A 19,385-nucleotide genomic window follows, 5' to 3' on the forward strand; every position below is an offset into this window, starting at 1 on the left:
TGCAAGGCAGGATAGAGACCGGACTGGACCCCAGTGCATCGCACGGCCCATGGAAGACACTTTAAATAAGTGTCAAACAGCATGTCTTTGGGCTACTGAAAACAAACAAACGCACTCACTAATGGCCAAGGGGTTCACAACATACAGACTTCAACACAAACGACTCCCACGCCGGGATCCAACTCTGGACAAGAGGTGTGAGACAGGAACACATGCCCTAAAAGGAAACCCCTCTAGAAACCGATCCTGAACTCTGTGGTAGAAGTCGGGTGCCGTAAACCGATTGACGCTGTCGCGCAGTCGTAGCTCTGCTGTAAAATTCGGGAAGAGCCTGTGTGTGCGGTGCACTGAGAACAAGCGTGGAGACTGAATTATACTTGCATGATTTACTGAAGACTGCGTGCCAAGGAGCTTCAGTTAGAATTCCCTTATTCAGCAGGGGTGACTACCGAGGATGTTTAAAAAGTTGGGTGTTTTGTTTCTTTGGTAGTGATTTGTCTGTTTGTGTCTCAGTTTGCAGCCGTTGGTCTGAGGCAGTGACGTCCAGAAACATTTTAATAATAGTCTCTGTGCCTTTCAAGTGTTCCTTTTTTAAATTACTGTCTTGCACCTATGTAGTGTTTTTAAAAATATATAAAAGTCTTCTGTCTATGCACTGTTATGTGTTACATTGTAGTAGATTTTCTTGAATTACATATGTTTTTGTGTTATGATGAGACTACTGTAAATCTTTTCTCGCATTTCAAAGCACGGGAGTTTCTAAGGAAGACTACATTTTTTTAAATCCGTTTTTATCTCAGCTTTCTGTCACCGTCCTACAGGATTCTTGTTTTTTTAAAACGAAATAACACTTTAATGTGACATAGATCCAACTCCCGGCTAGGCTCCCCGGGACTTGAGAAGGTGCGGTTTGCCCCCCTGATGTAGAGCCATTTCCCCCTATATTGTACCGCACAGCTTTGAACCCCTCTTTGTAATCTCATTCCAGATTTGACGAGAAGGAAAATGTTTCCAATTGCATTCAGCTGAAGACGTCTGTCATCAAAGGCATAAAGAACCAGCTGTTGGAGCAGTTTCCTGACATCGATTCATGGCTCAATCAGATCATGCCGAAAAAAGATCCTGTCAAAATCGTCCGATGGTAATCCGCGTACCCGAAAGCCCCTCTGTGTTCATTGTGGTCTAATTCTCTAGAACCCGCAAATTTAGGCATCTTAGCTAACATGGGGAAGAGATAAGGAAACAGGTTTTACCACCTTTTAGATTAAGATTGGCTATCTGTGACTTCTGTAATATATCTGTCTTATACTGACAACGCCTGATAAGCAGAAGGCCTAGTTGCCTTCTGCTGTTTTGAAAGGGAACTGAGAGGTTGCTTAAGGATCATGCGGGGAAGGCTTCAGAAGGTAAAGAGTTATTGCTTACTGCAGGTTAGCACATCTGCAAACCCAATAAAGGCATGCGGGTTTTCTTTTAATTGCTCACACTCTGACAGGTCTGTGGACTTGGAAGTTATGTGCCCAGCCCAGTTCTCTGTGAGGCTGCAGGCCCCCTGCCCGATGGCACTCCCTGCCCTGACACAGCCAGCTGCAGGACCTCTCTTGCCAGCGTGACGGCAGACTCACAGGCCGGAGAACCGAGCAGGCTGTGAGCAATCGGAAGAGAGCGTTGCAGGGGCGCCGTGGACGCGGCCACATGAGTGCCGATCGATGAGGGGATGCTTTGGGGAGTGAAGCTGCGTGAGCTTGGTGTTTCAATCGTTTGCAGCCACGAGCACATTGAAATCCTGACTGTGAACGGAGAGCTGCTGTTCTTCAGGCAGAGAGAGGGACCGTTCTACCCCACACTGAGACTGCTTCATAAATGTAAGGCCTTGGCTCCTCCTTTTCTCACGGCTTCAGAGGAAAACATCCAGTGTTGTTTGTTTGTAATGTGATAGCAGAGGAGTTCCAGAGCTGTATGAAGGGTGAGAAGACTGAAGATTTGAATGTAGCTCTTAATTCTGCATTTTCACTTAATCTGCTCTTTCATGACTTTTTTGTTATCTTTAAGTGTTCCTGACAGTGACGCGTTTCCTACTTGTTCTCTTTATTCCTTCCTGTTTTGTCTTTATATCTAATGTCATTTCTGTTTAATATAAGTACTTCATGGGTGGCATGGTGGCGCAGTGGTTAGCATTGATGGGTAGCATCACAGCGCTGGGCCCTGGTGGGAGTACGCGTCTGCGTTTGTGTCTGTGAGTGCCCTGAGATGGACTGGCGTCCCGTCCAGGCTGTATCCTGCCCAGCACCCATGGCTGGCTGGGATAGGCTTTGGCTCCCCCACCACCCTGCATTGGAAGATGCAGTTCGAAAATGGATGGATAAATAATATTGAATTAAGTGGTCTATAGTCAGTTAATCTCATGGTAGCAAACAAGATCCATTTTTTGTTTTTCTCATCCTTCATCTCGGAAAATGAAGATGACATATTTGACTGCTGGGTGGAGGATATTAACCTGAGTGCTTTTGTGTTTACCTTGCTCTCTTAGATCCCTTTATTCTTCCACACCAGCAAGTAGATAAAGGAGCCATTAAATTTGTCCTGAGCGGAGCCAACATCATGTGCCCAGGGCTGACGTCCCCTGGAGCCAAGCTGTACCCTGCAGAAGCTGACAAGGTAGTTGTATCCTTGGAGAGTTGTGTCCTACATAACGGAAATAGTGCCGGATCAGAAAGAACGGGCCTGTATTCCCACCTGTCCATGTCTGTGCCCTGTGGCAGATCCTTGAAGCCAGTACAGTACATAGACCCGGGGGGCTGCAGAGTGAGCAAACAGTGATGGCAAAACACTCAAGGCTCCAACACCACCAACCTCCTGGACAAAGCACATAGCTAGAGCACAACAGGAGCAGACTGGAATCCCTGCTTTTTTTCAGCTCACGAATTTTCATCCAGTTTTAGATGTCAGGTGATTTTCAAGTGAACCACGTACAGTGTACCCTGCCTCTGGCCAGGAGCAGGAGGATAAAAATGCTTAATAGTTACCAATATAAAAACTCTTACATATTCAGTCCTGTAAACCTTGAGCTTTACTTCTCATACATCTGTTATTCGGATCACCACTTATTCTTGTGTGTTTTTTATATTTATTCTGATTCTTTATTGGGGTGTTTTTTATGGATATACATGAAGAGGAAAAGGAGACGGTAATGTAAAGCTAGAAGTTAGTGTGATTATTATTTTTAGGTGTTCGACATCAATTAAAAGCACTTTTTTTTGTTGTGTTTTGTACATTGGCTACTGATCTACCAACATGTTCTTTCTAACCTACCAGGCCAATCTCAGACAAGTGGGAAAACCTGTTTTCAGAATCCCTGCCTTGGTCATTTCAGGGTAGGGCGTGAAAGAGCAAGAACAAAGCACAGCAGGTTAAAAAAGAATGCATCGTGGTGTAGCTTGTACCTGGTTACTGCAATGTCTGTGGTTTCCTTAAGTGAGGTGTGTAGGCTATAATGGCTGAAGGTAAGCAACATGCCCTCTGTGTTGGAGTGATGAAAATGTCGGCTGATAACATGTAAGTACTCAACCTAATTCACTTACATTTAACCAAGATTTCATTGGAGTTTTCCCTGTATCCCACTGGCATGCTTTTCGTAGGCTTCTCGGGGCCACGTTTTCCTATGCGATAACAATTACAGGATTCTGGGTTGCATACCAGATAGCTTCACCGTCAGAAAACAAATACGAGGGTGCTCATGTGTGCGTGCAGTTGGGTGCCACTGCAGTTGCTCATTCATCCTTGTTGGAATGTGGTGTTTAATTTTAACTTTGTCTCATGTAAAAACCCTGGATGAAGCAGCAACTCTTAAGCACCTCGTCTGAGGTTGAAGTCGACCAGTCAGGTGTTAATCCCACGGTTGCCCGCTGTTGGAGCAAGCACAAGCAACAGCAGGCTAGGGTCTGCAGACAGACGTGCTGTGTGAGATCAGCTGGAATTTGAAAGGATTCTGTACCAGGAAGGCTGCAATTCCAGTAGTCAGGATCGCTGATCTCTTCCTCACAGTCGTTATTGCTTTGACATCTCACATTACACAAAGCGCGGGAGCATAAATGATAATCACACCGTCGTATTTTACAATAGTGCTGTCTGAGGTAGAGTGAAATACAACTGTCCGTTTTAACTTGGAGTCTGAGTTAGTGACTCTGAAGCAAGTTTTGGAAAAATTAAGAAATGCCATATTTTCTTGACACTGCAAGTCCTAGATACTTGTCTTTTATCTTTTTTTTTCAGTCTGTCTTGCCTCTGCATGTGTTGTGATCCTGTTGTGATTTTAAAAAGCTGCATTTTTTCTTCTCTTTTCTCTGCAGTGAGAAAGTGAACAAGGGTATAGGGATTGAAAATATCCATTACCTTAACGACGGCCTGTGGCACATGAAGACATACAAGTGAGACCCACCTGTGGGCTGTGTGTTAGCGAACAGAGAGTGCCTGGAACACCAGAGGATGTCCTACAGTCCGCAATGATGTACAGTCTATAGGGATGGATTGTTAAACCTTTGAAAAACTTTGCTTTAATGATGTTGCACAATAAAATAGCTTTGTATGCTTTTTCTCTTTTGAGGTGTTCTTCTATGCTCTACTGCTTTGTCAGGAAAGACAGGTGATTATTGATTTGGATACCATTTTATGTTGCTTAAAATAAATGCAATCTAGCGTTAATTATTTGCCAGACTCAGTTTTTACAAGGCTTATAGGACTTAACAATTGCTGTTGTGTTGGTTAATCGTTGCAGTTACTGGAAACTTTAACTGACTGGCTTCGATACAAATGAACATCAAATGACTGAAATGAATTATTGGCCAAGCCTCCAGCACTATGCTGTGTATGTAAAGACAGCTGGACAAGTACTAAGGCCTAGCTCTGGCAGTGGAGAGCCAGCTGTGCTAAAGCTCGTTTACCATGTGTAAGTTATTAGGCATGAACTGTCTGTTAGTTTTTATTGCTTGAGGATTGTACAGAAACTGGATTAAATCTGACTTAAACCTGAACAAAACGAAAACCAGCACAAATTCTCCATGTTTAAGCAAGTAAAAACCAAACATTTTTAATGTTTCATATTCAAATCAGTTTTTAAATCACTTCAGATATTTACAGCGATATTCAGTCACAGACATACATTGACAAACTACAAACAGTCCAGAGAATCTTAACTTTGTATTTTCATTTATCCAAAAAGCTAGTAGAAAAGTATGTCTTATGCAAAAATATTTATTTAACAGTAATATCAGGTTTATTTTACAACTTACGAAACATTTTAATAGAGCCCACATCCAATTAAGATAAGATATTCCTTCCTTTTTCAATAAAGCTAGACTTCAAAAAGTCTTAGAGACTTTGTGCAGCAAGTCAAATGTCAGTAAAAAAATATACACAAATATGCTTCAGGACTTTTAAGACGAGGGTAGCTGTTCATAAGACATGAAAATTACAGGAAAATGTCTTGGTCTGACTTTCAAAACGTTAGAAAAGCTGAGCATAGTGTCACAAATATGTTGTAGTATACAACAGAAAAATGTTATCATACTATGGATGAGACTTGGATGAGAAATGGTACAGGTGTATTGCCGATTCAGTGGGACATTGATATGTATTAAATGTAATTTTTCTTGTCATACACCTATAGAATGTTATTTTTTCCTTGGTGAAAAGGTCCAGAGAACTGATATCATGATATAGTAACAGAATCCAAACTAAAGCTGGCTTTTCATTTTAACACTCAAAATGGTCATGCCGGAATTCGTACCTGTAACCCGGTATGCAGTACACTCAATTATTTTACCATATCAGTACAGATTGTTTTAACAAGCATCGTATTGTACAAAAAATTCAATGACTTCCAGGCAGCAGGCAGAGTGGCACTGTGGCCTCAAAGCTCTTTGATCTCGTGTTCGATTCCGTTTGGAGTCTGCTTGTGAGCCCAAGCAAAGGCAGGGAATTCTCCAAGTGTGTCTTCCCACCAAGCACCTGTTGTCTAGGTTACCTGGCGTCTCTAAATTCTCCCTGTGTGCCTCCCCCCTGCTCTGGCCTGGCTCCTCTTCCACGAGCTAGTCCCAGAAGCACAGGGCGCAAGGTGAGACATGTCCCGGGACGCCCTGATCCGGACCAGGAGCAAGTGGCTTTCTGATGATGGACAGTGGGAGGGAATCGACTTTCCCCTCCACTCACGGGCAATGACGGACGACGAGGTGAAGAGAAGACACCGTGTTCCGCTGTCTTTTGGTCACGATATTGTAGAAGAGTCCCTTTCTGCATCCTCCAGTACCGTTCAAGTGGCAGAGCAGTTTCAGAAAGGCTTCAAGGACTTCGTGGGCTCGGGGTCAGCCAACGGCAGAGGGGACTGCAGATGGGGTTCACAGGTTCGAATCCAGCTCACCCAGCTGCCGCCCTAAGGCAAGCTCTGTCAGCACTCTGGCGTTCACACACGGCTGCTTCTTGCAGTGCAGATGTGACCAGCAGCCTTCCTGATGGGCACACTGGAGCCCGAGTAAAAGCAAATAGACTGCCACACTCAGCGCAAGCTCCTGCCGCCTGCAACATGCATGACTTATGCCAAAACTGCAGGAGGAACTCTCTTTTCTACCTGCGGACAGATCCTGCTCTAAAATAAACACGACTTCAAAGGCCAGTTAGGAGAAGCGTTCGGCACTATTTTTCCAGGAACAGCATCAGGAAACTCCCAAGTTAAACCTTCGCTGCCAGGCTGGTCTAATGTCCTGGTGCTCGTAGCTCAGAGCTCCTGAGGACACAGCTGCACAATTCTCTGCCACAAGCCATGTGCTGAAGTGTCTCTACACACCCTTTCAGTTCCAGGTGCGACCCCCCAGTCCAATACTATTGCACATAAAGGACAGGAAATGTGGGTGGCGTGGCAGAGCGGGATATTAAACAATAAAAGGTCTACTTTTCTCCAGTACCTTGAAGTATCCTCAGTACCCGACTGCAATAACCACAAGGCACAAGAAGTGTTGTCACTCTTGAGGTGTGCAATACTCTGAAGCCGGAGTGACCCAGCCAGCCCCGGGCGGACGGTGTGTCTGCAGGTTCTCTTTCCAGCCGAGCTCAGCTGGAACCATTGAGTAGCTTCTCCCAGCTCTATAGGCACCGTGGCATTACAGAGACCGGACACCTGCAGACACGCTGGCCTTCCAGCACCAGGACTGGACACCCCGGCTCTACAGGACCTCCGAATGAGAAAACACTCCCACTTGAAACTCCAAGCATGCTCGTTTTCTAAAGCTGCTGCATTTGGTTTCGCTTTTAATGCTGAAAAAAAAACTTTTCTTTCTCCAAGACAGTCTGACACTCCAGTGCTCATGACTGGTTAAGATAAAATGGTACAATTCCAAGTCATGACTTAATGTCCCTCCGCACCTCAGTAGCCCCTGCAATACTGCTGGAGGCTCAAGTGAACAAGTAAGGATTCACTGTGCATTTTATCCAGTAGGAACCTGCAACACGTGCACATGTGAGGCATGAGGGCTCAATCTGAAGCCCTTCTTCCACAGTTAAAGGGGGTAAGAATTAAATCTACAGGCCACATATCTCTTGAGAATCAGGTGCTTCTAAATTGCAGTGCAGAACAGCCAAAGCAAACAGAATGTTTAGCAAAGATCATCAAAATTACAGGAAGGCTAAGTGAAAACATGGCAAACTCCTTGAGGAGCTGGAACGTTCCAAAACCCAAGAGGCAGCTGTGAAGTTCTCTTTCCTGTGAATCTGCCTCATCTCTCGAGTATGGATCACAAGCCAGTCTCTTTCCATGCTTCGGCTGTTCCAGGCTTTGCCACACTGCACAGCTACTCTGGCAAAGCGCAGCAGGAGGAACACAGGAACACCCTGCTGAAATGCCAAGGGAATAAATAAATTGGTGGATCAACTGTGCCCCACTGGTGTCTTTCTGGCAGGTTTTCTAATGGAATAAAACTGAATAGGGGCACTATAATCCAAAACTGCACAAAAGAATCCCCAAGAAGATACCAAGCAGAAGAGGCCCCCATTAAGGGCATCAGACACAAGATTGCACTGAGCCCAAAAACCCTTACTCACATCATTGTACGACACCCCCACCACAACCCAAAAGATCTCATTTGCTTTCCAGTTTAAATTAAATTCATCCCCGAGACTTAATTCCCTCCATTTTAAAGCTGCTTCTTTTTACAGAAGCTGCCTCCCTTTTACAGAAGAGAGGTGATCCCAGAAACCCAAAAATAAAATAATGAGGCATGTGTGTACATTTCGTGTATAAATACATAAACTTAGATTCAAAAATAAACTTTTCCGCTGAAGTCTGGCTCGTTCACCCGTGACCCCACAGGCGGCGACGCTCAGTCATTGTCGGAGCCCTCTGGAGGCAGAAATATCAGCGAGTCGTGGAAAGTGTGCCCGTACGGACGCAGTCTATACACGCCGAACATCATGACGTGCATCTGATTTGGGGGCACCGAGCTGAAGGAGATGGCCAGGTCCGACAACTTGCCGATCGTCTCTCCGGATTTCTGGGCCAGGGCCTCCTCGATGAGCGCGCCCACGGCCTTCCTGTGGAACAGCTCCCTCCCCTGGGCGTCTTCGGCGTTCTCCGCAAACACGCCCGTGTACTTCAGGCACGCGGCCAGCTCCTTCTCCTCGCTCACCTTCCAAATGGCGCGGCCCTGCTCGGGGCACTTGCTGGGGTCGTCGAAGGCCCCCAGCAGCCGCCGCAGGGCCTCTGCGCTCAGGACGATCCCGCTGTCGTACTCCACGTACTCCAGCTCGCCGGACCTCACCGTGCGCCCCAGGTAGAACGGCTGCTCGGGGTCCTTGTTGAGCACCAGGTACTTGAGGTTCTCGATAACGGTGAAGGTGCTGGGCTCGGCCAGCAGGAACCAGCTGTACTCCCTGCCGTGTTCGTAAGCGTGCTTCAGGGCCTTCCTCATCTTCATCCAGCCGTCCTTCTCGGCCAGGTCCACAGACTCCAGCGCCTTCACCGACTCCGAGCTGTAGAACTCGGCTTTGTCGCAGTGCTTGCTCCAGGTCTCTTTGGCCGCCACCCACTGCTGCAGGTACCTGGGCTGGACCAAGATGGCGCAGAACACGCGGACCCGCTGGGCCAGCTCCCGCCTCTTGGCCTCGCTCAGCTTCAGGAGCTCCTCCTTGGTGGGGGCCTTGACGTGATGGTGCAGGTGCAGCTCGGGAGACGGCTGGGGCCCCGCGCTGAAGTTCCCGATGACCGAGACCACCACGCAGAACAGGCCCCCCATCACCATGCCCTTGACGAAGGATCCGCCCTCCGAAAGCATGCTGAGCAACCTGCGGCAGGAGAAGAGCACCAGTGACGCGGGACAGCCATGCGGCCGAGCCCTGGAGGTCCAAGGCATCAGCCAGAGAAACCCCCGCCGGGCTCCGCTTCGAACCCGAGCGGCTCAAAACCCACACAGTGCCGTTCTGGGAAAAGCAGTTTAATCCCCTTAATTAAAGACATAACTCAATCAAGTTAAAGGAATGTGGGCTTGGTCAGACCTGAAGAACCTCTGCTTGATAAAGAATGATGCCATCTCTGCAGTGCTAAATGCAGCAGAGTGTTGCTGCTGTAGGTGCGCAGAGACTCCTTCATTCTTACGTGCTGACGGTTGCTCTGAGGGATTCAGAAGCTTTGTGTAGGATGGGGGACTCCTGCCTTTTGTTTAACCTCTGCTTGTGACAGAGAGGACAGATCACCCTCAGACAAGCAGCAAACAGGCTCTCTTCTCAGACACCTCACCTTTCCTTACGGAAAATACGTACCCTGGCTCTCAATATCCAGTGCAGAACCTTCTCACCTGTCACCCCTAAAAGCCAGGCTGATCTGGAGACAATGAGGCCATATAAACAGGAGGAGCAACTTCCCAGGAAAGAAAACACTACAGGTGAACCTTGCACCCAGCGTAATTTCTTAAACACACAAATGATCTGGAAGCCAGTTAACTTTTTTGCTTATCCTGTGCAAATATGGACTCTGGATGGGGTCCCAGTGTCTCGGGAAAAAGTGTGTGGAGTGCGCTCTGGACCAGGACAGTCTGGACTCCTGGCATGAGGACAGCTTGTTTTTCTTTCCACAAAGAGTGGGGGGAGTGTGAAACAAAGCCGCTCAGCCAAGCTGTTGAAGCCGATAGCCTGGCTTCTATCAAGAAACACCTGGATGAGATCCTTGTGTCACTGAGCTACTAACTACCCAGGCGTCTGGATTGGCCTAACGGAGCCCCCATTTCTATACTATAATGCGCTGGGTGAGGCAGTAGTTTTTAAAACTGTAAATCGTGCCCAGGACAGAGAACTCACGGGGTCTGGCATCTTCTGGCTCTTGTTCTAAGCTGGGCAGCTCATTAAACAAGCAAACTAATTTCCTTCTCAGCTGGAGACTTATAGGATTAAAGTCTTTTTACCGCTGCTCGAAACATACACGTCATGAAACGTGCGGTACAGCTACCCATGAAACACACTAGAGTCGGGAACAGAAATATTAATATCCGGCAGTTATTAAAACACTTACACCAGCTGTGTAACCAAGAGCTGGACTGGGACGAAAACCCCAGAAGACCCTCTACGAACCGGGTCGGAGACACCAGGTGTCAGCACTGACAACCATGAATATGGATTTCAGGTGGAGAGCTTCCCGAGAGGTCACTGTCACAGTGGCGCGATTAACACGGTAAATTATACGATACTTCAAAAACACAGCCTTCATTGCATTTTCAATTGATGTCAACACGCCCAGGGGGAGTTTAAGCCTATCTGTGGCGGTCGCTGCAATTGGTGTTTTCCACATCAGAGCGCGTTCCCGGGAACTAAGCACAATTACGGAAAACTGTACGTGACGAAATCTAAATCCACGTCAGCCACACCACATTATTAAAACTCAGGCCGAAACAGACCGTTAAGGACAAGATCACCTGGGGCTACAGTACGTAAGAAGCTTATTGCAGCGAGAAGCCATTTTTCCGCTCCGAACACTTACAGCGCTGGTAAATAAGAGACCGTGAACCTTAAACTCGTTTTCGGATCGACTGAATCCGCAGGAATGCAATCGACCTCCCGCAAGATACAACCCAGCATGACAAAGGCTATATAACACAACAGATCAGCTGTTTTAAAGAATACAGAGGAGCTCTTCTCCCTCAGCCCTCCTGAAACTTCAGATAAACTCAAGAAGTTTAACCCTCCAGCCTTATCGACACCCTCCATTTCCCAGCGTTAGTCACTAGCTGATCAAGAGCGATATATGCGCTTCGTTAAGTTTACTGACAAAGATATATACACATATATATACACACACACACACATCTTCAAAGCCGACTGAACATTTACTAATCCGGAGCCAGGGGTGAGAGATTTCGGAATTAAGTGCGACTTTTGCCATTGTGAGGTTTTTGAAGAAGGTTAGCAGTGATCCCTGTGACAAACGTACAGTATTAGTGGCTATAACCTTGCTGCCGAGTACGGGGACAATGCTCATGTCCCCGACCTCCTCTGGATGCTGTCTGAACATAATCTACTCCGGAGAACTCGGCAGGAGCAAACCAAAATGAGACCGAACTGCACTGGCCGTGCAGGTAGCACGGAATAAAGCAGCGCCTCCGGTCTGGAGGACGAACTCGGTCCCGGTGTATGATTAAACTCGAAGCACACTCAGTGCAGTAACATCTAAGTTTGCCTGTGCGGCTGCAACACTGAAAAACACTGCCGAAGAGCTACCTGTGCCGTCGGCAAATCAGATCCTCCCGCAACCCCTTAATCGTCGGGTTACGACAGAAACATTTGCGCTTTTTTTTTTTTATTCTGAAGATCATGATCTTACCTTTTTTTTTTTCGTTTGCTGTAGACGGAAGGAAAACGTGATTTCTCACAAACTGCCTGGTTGTACCCTTCCTGCTCTCATGTTATTAGCTCAGTGACGTGACCCGGGCACTTCCGCTTGCGAAAGAGCGCCTGACGTCAGAGCGGAGCGGGACCGAGCGGGGCTTGCCGCGGGTGTGCACCCAGGGCGTGTGGCGGTGTGTCGAGATCAGCACACAAATTGCGAGGCGAAGAAGTTTGTTTTACTTCTTTTCTAAAACGGACATGCGTTAAATACGCAGGCCGTATGTGTGCATTGCAAATAACCCAGTATACACAGCGGGCGTCTACTTCCTGAACACAGGTTTGATTCAGAACGCACCACCCGAAGAAGGCTCCAAGGCCGAAACGTTGTGTTCTCTTTCTTCTCTTTTCAGCATGGAATAAACCTATTACTTGTTCCTTTGCAGCCTACGCATGCTGACGCAGCTCCCCACCTGAACTACATGAGATTATTTTGTTCGTTTATAGATTCTTTTTAGCTGACATACCTCAACAATCCGAATATAATGCTTTATATTTCATTTCAGCACTTGTTTTCACCTTCTATCTGAAAGTGAAATTGTAGACTATTGAAATAAAATTCAAAGGGCAAGGAAAGGAAAAACAACAACGTTTTTTTCATTGCTTTTGGAAGTGGTAGTCCATACTATGTGAAGTCTGTCATGTCATTGTTTCATATCAACACATACATACTACTAAAAGTGGATGCAGGAATTAAAAGCATTTGTTATCTAATCAACTGGTTAAATGTCAGCTTAGGTTGCAAGTAAAATAAACATTGTACTTCAAAACTAGTTCCCAATACTAAATCATGCTTTCCCCCATCTTGTGCTGGGTTCAGTAAATATACTGTATTTTATTGGTAAGATCGATCTTTGACCTTCAGTGTTAGATTCCTGTCGCATCTCTTTGCTGGAGCAAAATCGAATCGTTCGTGTGCTAGAGCAAGACACAAGACACCAAACCGTGACTTGGCTGTGAAGGTGATGCTTGTTTCCCAAAACAAGAAAGTGAAAGAGTAACAAAAAGTCATATTTGATCAATCGGAAGGGAACAACAAAAATATATTAAAAAAATCAATTAGAAGGGTCATAAAAAACTGCAAATATGGTGTAGAACGATTCCGCCCCACAGCTCTGCCAGGACTCAATACGCTGTAAGTACTTTTCCCCAGACTGAGAAATACATCTTCTGTTAACTAGTTCTATGTTTAGATACTATTCTTCATCGGATACGGCTCGGCCAGCAAGAGAGTGCTGCAGCATTGGCTGTCTTTCACAGCAGCACCACAGACATTTTGACACCCTCATCCATCACAACCAGCGAAGTTCCAGCTCTTTCTAATGTTTCTCCCCTGTTTGATTAAAAACCTTTCATCTTGACAAAGAGCCCCTGTAACTCGATCTAAAAGCCCAGCGCAGTGCCTCAGCCACACCATCACCAAGAGCGCGCGAAAGGGCTTTACTCCTTGCATTCAATACTTGTTTTGCCAAAGCATCAGTGATCACATAGCGAAGCAGACTGGCTGCCCTGGATCTGAGTTGTTAGTGAAGAGGAGAAAAAAGTATAAAACTGAGAGTGAAATACATGGCTTACAACACATTTAAGCCTTAAAATATAAACAAATGAAATAAATAAAGTATTTGAGTTCTGCAAATGGAAGCTGATCAAGGTGCCCAGCCGTGGTCCAATGAAATGCCATCTGAGACCTGGAGATGGCAGATCACCGGGAAGTCAAGCCTTCGCAGGAAAGCCAGTTACACCTCACCTGCCTGTCTTTGTTGGGTGGCAGGTGGGAGGAAACTGGAACACACCCACACAAGCGCAGGCAGGACATGCAAACTCCTGCCAGAAGACCTAGTGCACCAGTGAGAATATGCCACAGCTGCCCACAGTCGAAGAATAAGATACTGAGGCTGGCTTAGACAACAGGGCCTGCAGCCTCACTACACTCCCTTCCGCACGACCAGCAGGAGGAGAGGGCAGAACGGAGCACGGACCTCCACCCTCTGTGCATGATGTAGCAGCTCCTGTTGCCACTGGATTTTGTCCTGGGAAACACAGAGTTCTACCTCTGGCTTTGATTGCTGCAACCTGGGCTCATGTTTATGGTACCATTTATTGGTGTAGAAAGTAATATTTAAGACCTCAGGTTACAGCATCTTAGCTCGTATAGCAGATGGTCTCATAGCATCTCTTTTGATGACCAGTTCTCACCTTCTGAACAGAAGCTCATGCACTGTCCTTAATGGGGTTCACTGTTAACCAGTGTCACAGTTGTCTTTAATGGGGTTCACTGTTAACCAGTGTCACAGTCGTCCTTAATGAGGTTCATTATTAAGCAGTGTCACAGTGGATGAGTTTGCTGCGATGCCGATTAAAAGACTTTGCTCTTTTACAGTTTAGGCTGTGCAGGATGGTTTGGGTTCTTGCAAGGTTAACCGTGCACAACAGTGGCTCGTTAATGTGGAGCCCTGGCATGTGGCTACAGAAGCTGAATTCTGCAGGTTACAGAGACAGGGAAGGGACAACATTCTTTTCAAACATTTATCTGCTCAGCCTTTTGTTTGTGTGATCGACAGACCGAGCTGAGCGAGGGGGCTTATCTGTGACGCGGGGCAAACAGGACAGTGCGCAGGGTTCGGAACCCGTCCCGCAGGAAGAAGGAGCCAACATCTTCACCGAGGCAGCTGCGAGTCAACATTTGTGAAGGCGCTCTGCACAGGCGGCAATAGGGGAGATTTAAATTGACAGCAACCCGCTAATGACAGCAATGACAAGGGACCTATCACGTCAAATCCATTAGAGCCATGCTGAGGTGACATGATAAAATATCGATCCCCTCGTGATGGATGGCCCTGGAAGATATAAAAGTGAGGCTTCTCCAGTCGCAGGGGAGCAGAACTGACCCCAATCCCGAGGCAAGATCATGCAGTCCTGGGCTTTGGTCTACACAGCTGTTGTCCTGTTGTCTGCCAGTCGCTGCCAGGCTTTTCCGCTGTACTCAGGAGCCAGTCTGGTGCCACAGGCAGGTAGGCATGATGAACTGCAGGTGCTCCATCGAATAGTGGGCACCTGTTCTTTTTTTCCACATTTCAGAAGCCGACTCTAAAAACTTTAGCCTTCCTATGTAAGTTCATCACACAGGGGGGTTTGTTCAGGATTGTTGAGTTTAAGTCTCTACTGAACTTTTAACTCCTTTACTCCCAAACAGTGCAAAAGGGTGCAAAGTTTTTTTTGTCAGGGTTTGTGCAGGCTCTTAGAAAACTTGATTTCTAGACTGAAGAGTGGTTTGCGACTTAGCACAAAAGCACAGAAAGGTCACTTTTGCACTTGGAAAGAACATGTTACCCTCTGCTGAATGGTATTTTGTTGCTTTCCTTTTGAGTGGTTCTGGTCTAAAGGAAATGAGGTTGAATATTTCTTATTGTTGCCATAACCTAAAACCGAGAACTGAGCTCCACTGGACTGACTTTTATGTCTTAGATATACATACATATTACTAGGACAACTTAGCAACGTAGTACAAATTAGGGGGCATTACACGACTAAAGCACATTGAAGAAGCTATTAAACTTGCATTTACTGCTTTGTTTTAAAAAAAGCAAACAGAAACACAAATGAATGCAGAGATCGGATATGTGTTTGACCAAGCAAGATATGTGTTTGCTCAGCTGCATGTGCACCTGTATTTCTGTATATTGGGATCTACTGTGGTGCAAAGCTTTAGTGTATTAAGAGGTATGGCCACATGAAAGGTTGCTGTAGCATAAAACCAGCTAACGTGCAGTGTGACACAGTCAGATTGTAAATCACAGCGGTACATCATGATGCATCCCATAGGAAGACATAGGAAAGAGATGTGACTGTGGTACATTTCCACAAGGAGAGAGATTAAATATGGTGAACAGACGTTTACAGGGATCCATGTGAATGCATACCAGGTTTGTTATCAATCATCATAGAACTAAGTGACTGACCAGCTTCTATTCCCTTCAGTTTCCCCTGAGCTGTGAGCATGCTGCGAAAGAGATGGTCATAATTAATTCCTGCCTCCAGGCTCCAATCATTTGCTGTCTGCCCTTGTCAGTCTTGAGATGAAATGTTCTAGGAGTGAAGGATGATGAATGTGAAGTCGTATGCAGCCAACGATTGCTGCCATGTCTCATTCTGACAAGCGTCCGACTTGAATCCCAGCTCGGCTGTGTTTATGAAGGGAAGAGAGGTCAGAGGGTGAGGCGGTGCCGGTTCTTGGTCGCACTGCCCTGCTTGCTGCAGTGCTGTGAGGGGCTCCAGGCATGCTCTTGTTTGGCAGATGTGTTCCAGAGGGTGGTCGCAGACAGCGAGGAGGCAGAAGGCACAGGAGGATCTCTGGGAGAGAGCAGAGGGCAGATGAAGAGTCTCTACCCTCTCCTCCTGCCGCAGGGACAGGACACGATGAGCAGGCTGAAAGGTGAGCAGGAGCTCCTCACTCCAGACACTCCAGACACTCGGGTTCCAGCGCCGTTCGTGCCTATTGAACCAAAATCCAGAAGAGCTAACTAATGCTTTACTAATCAGACAGTTTTGAATTGTTCTCTTCTCTTTTAAATGAACCTGTACATATTCATGTGAAATTTGAAAACTGAAGCTTTGTAAGGGCGGAAAATGATTAAACATTTCAGATCAATCTTACAATTACCATTATTTATTCAACTGTGCAACTGAATGTCCAGCATGATGAGCAGGACTGGGAAGCGTTGCTCTAAAGGGGAAAATGTGGCTGTAGCCAGAACCAGTGTTCTACAAAACAACAGTAATCATCGCTTCAAACATCGTGCTCCAGCATGCATTCAGAGATGCACATTGAAACTTTATCAAACAGAGGAAAAAGATGGTTCTGATGGTAGCTGAAGATATTTAAAAATAAAATGGGCAGGATCAAATCAAACTCTAATTTCCTTTCATTTCAGGCACTAAAGATTCTATCCAACAGGAAAAGCTCAACAACGTGGTAAGAACTGGCACATTTCTTGAACAGTTAATAATAATGATGATGATAGAACTTATTATGAGACTGTTTAAAACTGTTGGTTACAATTCCATCGTGCTGTACAGAAGAAGAGGTATAGGATTTTTTGGACTGATAATCTGTCTCTTTGTGACATCATTCTGTAATAGTTTAAATCTGTGGTGAAAAACAGTGTTTACTAGCCGCTGACCTGGAGAAACACCGTCCTCAGATTTTTGGGTCATAATATCAGACCAATTGATTACGGTTTTCTGTATCGGGTGTATCTGTAAATTTGTTTTCAGCACTTAGAAGGACAAATGGACTCTCTTTCAAGATTTTGGCCTGAAATGTAAGCAACTGGACCTCTGCAGAAGGAAAAAAAAAGGTTAAAGTGTGCGTGCCTGATTCAGTGACCCACCCGCTGTGGACATGTCTGATAGTGTCACTCTGATCTGTGTCTGTTCTTCATGATCGGTAGGAGCTGTTCATTCGGAATAACAGCCAACAAGCTGCGGAGAAGCTGTGTGGAGTCTTGGGTGCTGAAGTTGTCTGAAACAGTGCCCTTGAAGTCATATATTTTAGGAAATTAGATAGAAGCCTAAACAAGCGAGCAGATGAATGAAGTCGTCAGTTAGCAGTGCAGATGTAGAGCTCAGCTGGAATGACAACTAGCCGACACTGTGTTCCTCCAGGGCCAGGGCTGGGTCCAGCGGAGCTCAAGTACTTGCCTGCTCTAATACACCCGGTGGGGAAAACAGGCAGCCTGACTCACGTAACTCTCTGTCCTTCTGTTTCTGTGCGTCTGTGGGGCTCCCAGGTGGAAGACGTGAAGGCAGCAGTGTTGAAACTGGCGGCTCTGGACCGGCTGCGCACACACAGCCTCTTCAGATCTGAGCAGAGCCCGCAGAAAACGAACAAGAGAGGTGAGGACACAGCCCGGGTGGTGGGGCGAAGCAGCTAGGCCACATGTGCACTCGTCTTTCTTAGGGCCAGGGCAGAGCCAGCCATTCGGGTTAGGGATTAATATACTGAAAGGCAGATCAAGTCTCCCAGTGACTGCTCCTGCACCTTTTAATTAATAGGTTCTGCAGAAAACCAGATAAGCCCTGTACCCTAGTTCCTTATCCCAAAGTGTTTGTGCTCAGCTGGTAGATCACCGCTGGGGGCCGGTGGGCTTCAGCCAACCAGAGCTGCGCAGGAGAGGCTGCTGTGGCTTACTGGGTGCAGATGTGCCCCTTACATCTGTAATGCCACCCACCCCTGTGCTGCAGCTTCGTCCTCTCATGTAGACTTGGGCTGGCTGGGCTGGTGAGAGCTGTCTGAGCTCCACTGAAAAGACCCTGCAGCTCCATCTCCGCCCGATGGCCCAGCTCACATCCACCTGTGACAGGGCAGAAATGGGGCAGCAGACACACGTGCCCTCTCATGAGATCCGAGACAAAGGCACCAGAGAAATTGCTTCATCAAGCCATCTCTCTTCACCTTTCACCTCTGAATGGCAGCCAGTCCCTTGTAGTGGCCCAGAGGAAATAATGTCTTGTGAGATATCAGTTCCTGGCTGCCATGAGTGGATCATTGTAAAAGGACTGCAAATTCAGACTGCAAACCAGTTCACTCCGGTGTTGAGACATGAGCCCACCTGGACGCGTGGTAGCCCACAGAGGGGATCGTCTTTGTCCTCTTGCTCCCTCAAGACTGTGTGGCTTTGTGAAGACTGAACAGTAAAGAACAGGAGTTATTCAATGGCAAAGATGAGAAAGAGCTGCTTGCACAGCCTGAATAAACCAGCTTTTAATGAAGTTCATTTATGTGTGTGTGTATTCGAGAACTTCCCCTCTTCTTGTTTCAGCCTGTTTTTGGAAGTACTGCGTGACGAACTGAAGGTTTCCGCCGGCCGTGGAAGAGGACAGGACTAAACTGGACAAACACGGTCCCCAAATCCCCTCCCCCTCTCCCGACTCCCCTGTATGGTCACATTAAAGATTCAACTCGCAGCCTCAGAGAATGTTCAAATAATTTTGTACAGAGGACTTATTATAATAAATAAATGAAGTAAAATACGACGTTTTCTAAGCCAGGCGAAACTGGCTGCTTATTGCAACTGACTGGTTTTAAATGCAATGCAAATGCACACAAATTTACAAACGACCAAAGTGCAAAACGACCAAAATAATGTTACAGACCCTTCAGCGTTCTGAAATCTCTCCTTTTCTTGGCGTCATTTTAAAATTAGGTTTCTGTATCGAAGCAACGAAGAGAACACGTTTGTTCTCTAATACACCAGCTCTGGTGGTTGGCTTATTACCAAACTATCATTACCAAATAAAATATAGGATGTCACATAATACAGCAGTTTAATAAACAGCTAAATCGGCACACGGTTTTAGTAGTGTTTCTCTCGACGTTCACCGTTTGAAACGCAGATGCGGCGGCGCTCGAAGTCAGTTAAACTCCGGTTTAATGAATAAACACCGTTTGCCCACGGGGTGGCAGTATTGCT

The 19,385-nt window shown here is 46.4% G+C and overlaps 3 protein-coding genes across 3 annotated transcripts; 2 read left to right on the plus strand and 1 right to left on the minus strand.

Moving 5' to 3' along the window:
• The first annotated feature begins 299 nt into the window (after positions 1 to 299).
• Positions 300 to 4,588, plus strand: mcts1 (MCTS1 re-initiation and release factor). Its single transcript, XM_088925756.1, has 6 exons — positions 300 to 465; positions 989 to 1,141; positions 1,768 to 1,865; positions 2,531 to 2,664; positions 3,488 to 3,555; positions 4,350 to 4,588. The coding sequence occupies exons 1-6, from the start codon at positions 455 to 457 to the stop codon at positions 4,429 to 4,431; spliced, it is 546 nt and encodes a 181-aa protein (XP_088781882.1). The 5' UTR covers positions 300 to 454; the 3' UTR covers positions 4,432 to 4,588.
• A 466-nt stretch (positions 4,589 to 5,054) lies between these two features.
• Positions 5,055 to 11,946, minus strand: c1galt1c1 (C1GALT1 specific chaperone 1). Its single transcript, XM_088925750.1, has 2 exons — positions 11,852 to 11,946; positions 5,055 to 9,327 (listed from the first exon to the last, which is right to left on the minus strand). Exon 2 carries the CDS (start codon positions 9,315 to 9,317, stop codon positions 8,367 to 8,369), a length of 951 nt encoding a protein of 316 aa, XP_088781876.1. The 5' UTR covers positions 9,318 to 9,327; positions 11,852 to 11,946; the 3' UTR covers positions 5,055 to 8,366.
• Positions 11,947 to 14,744: 2,798 nt separating this feature from the next.
• Positions 14,745 to 18,766, plus strand: urp1 (urotensin-related peptide 1). Its single transcript, XM_088924770.1, is given in 6 exon segments — positions 14,745 to 14,805; positions 14,808 to 14,924; positions 16,208 to 16,345; positions 16,845 to 16,885; positions 17,703 to 17,808; positions 18,735 to 18,766. Coding segments are annotated over 6 exon segments (495 nt in total).
• The last annotated feature ends 619 nt before the right edge of the window (positions 18,767 to 19,385 follow it).

Source organism: Atractosteus spatula, chromosome 9 (assembly GCF_055471065.1).
Source record: "Atractosteus spatula isolate fAtrSpa1 chromosome 9, fAtrSpa1.hap1, whole genome shotgun sequence".
In the NCBI taxonomy this organism is placed as follows: Eukaryota; Metazoa; Chordata; class Actinopteri; order Semionotiformes; family Lepisosteidae; genus Atractosteus; species Atractosteus spatula.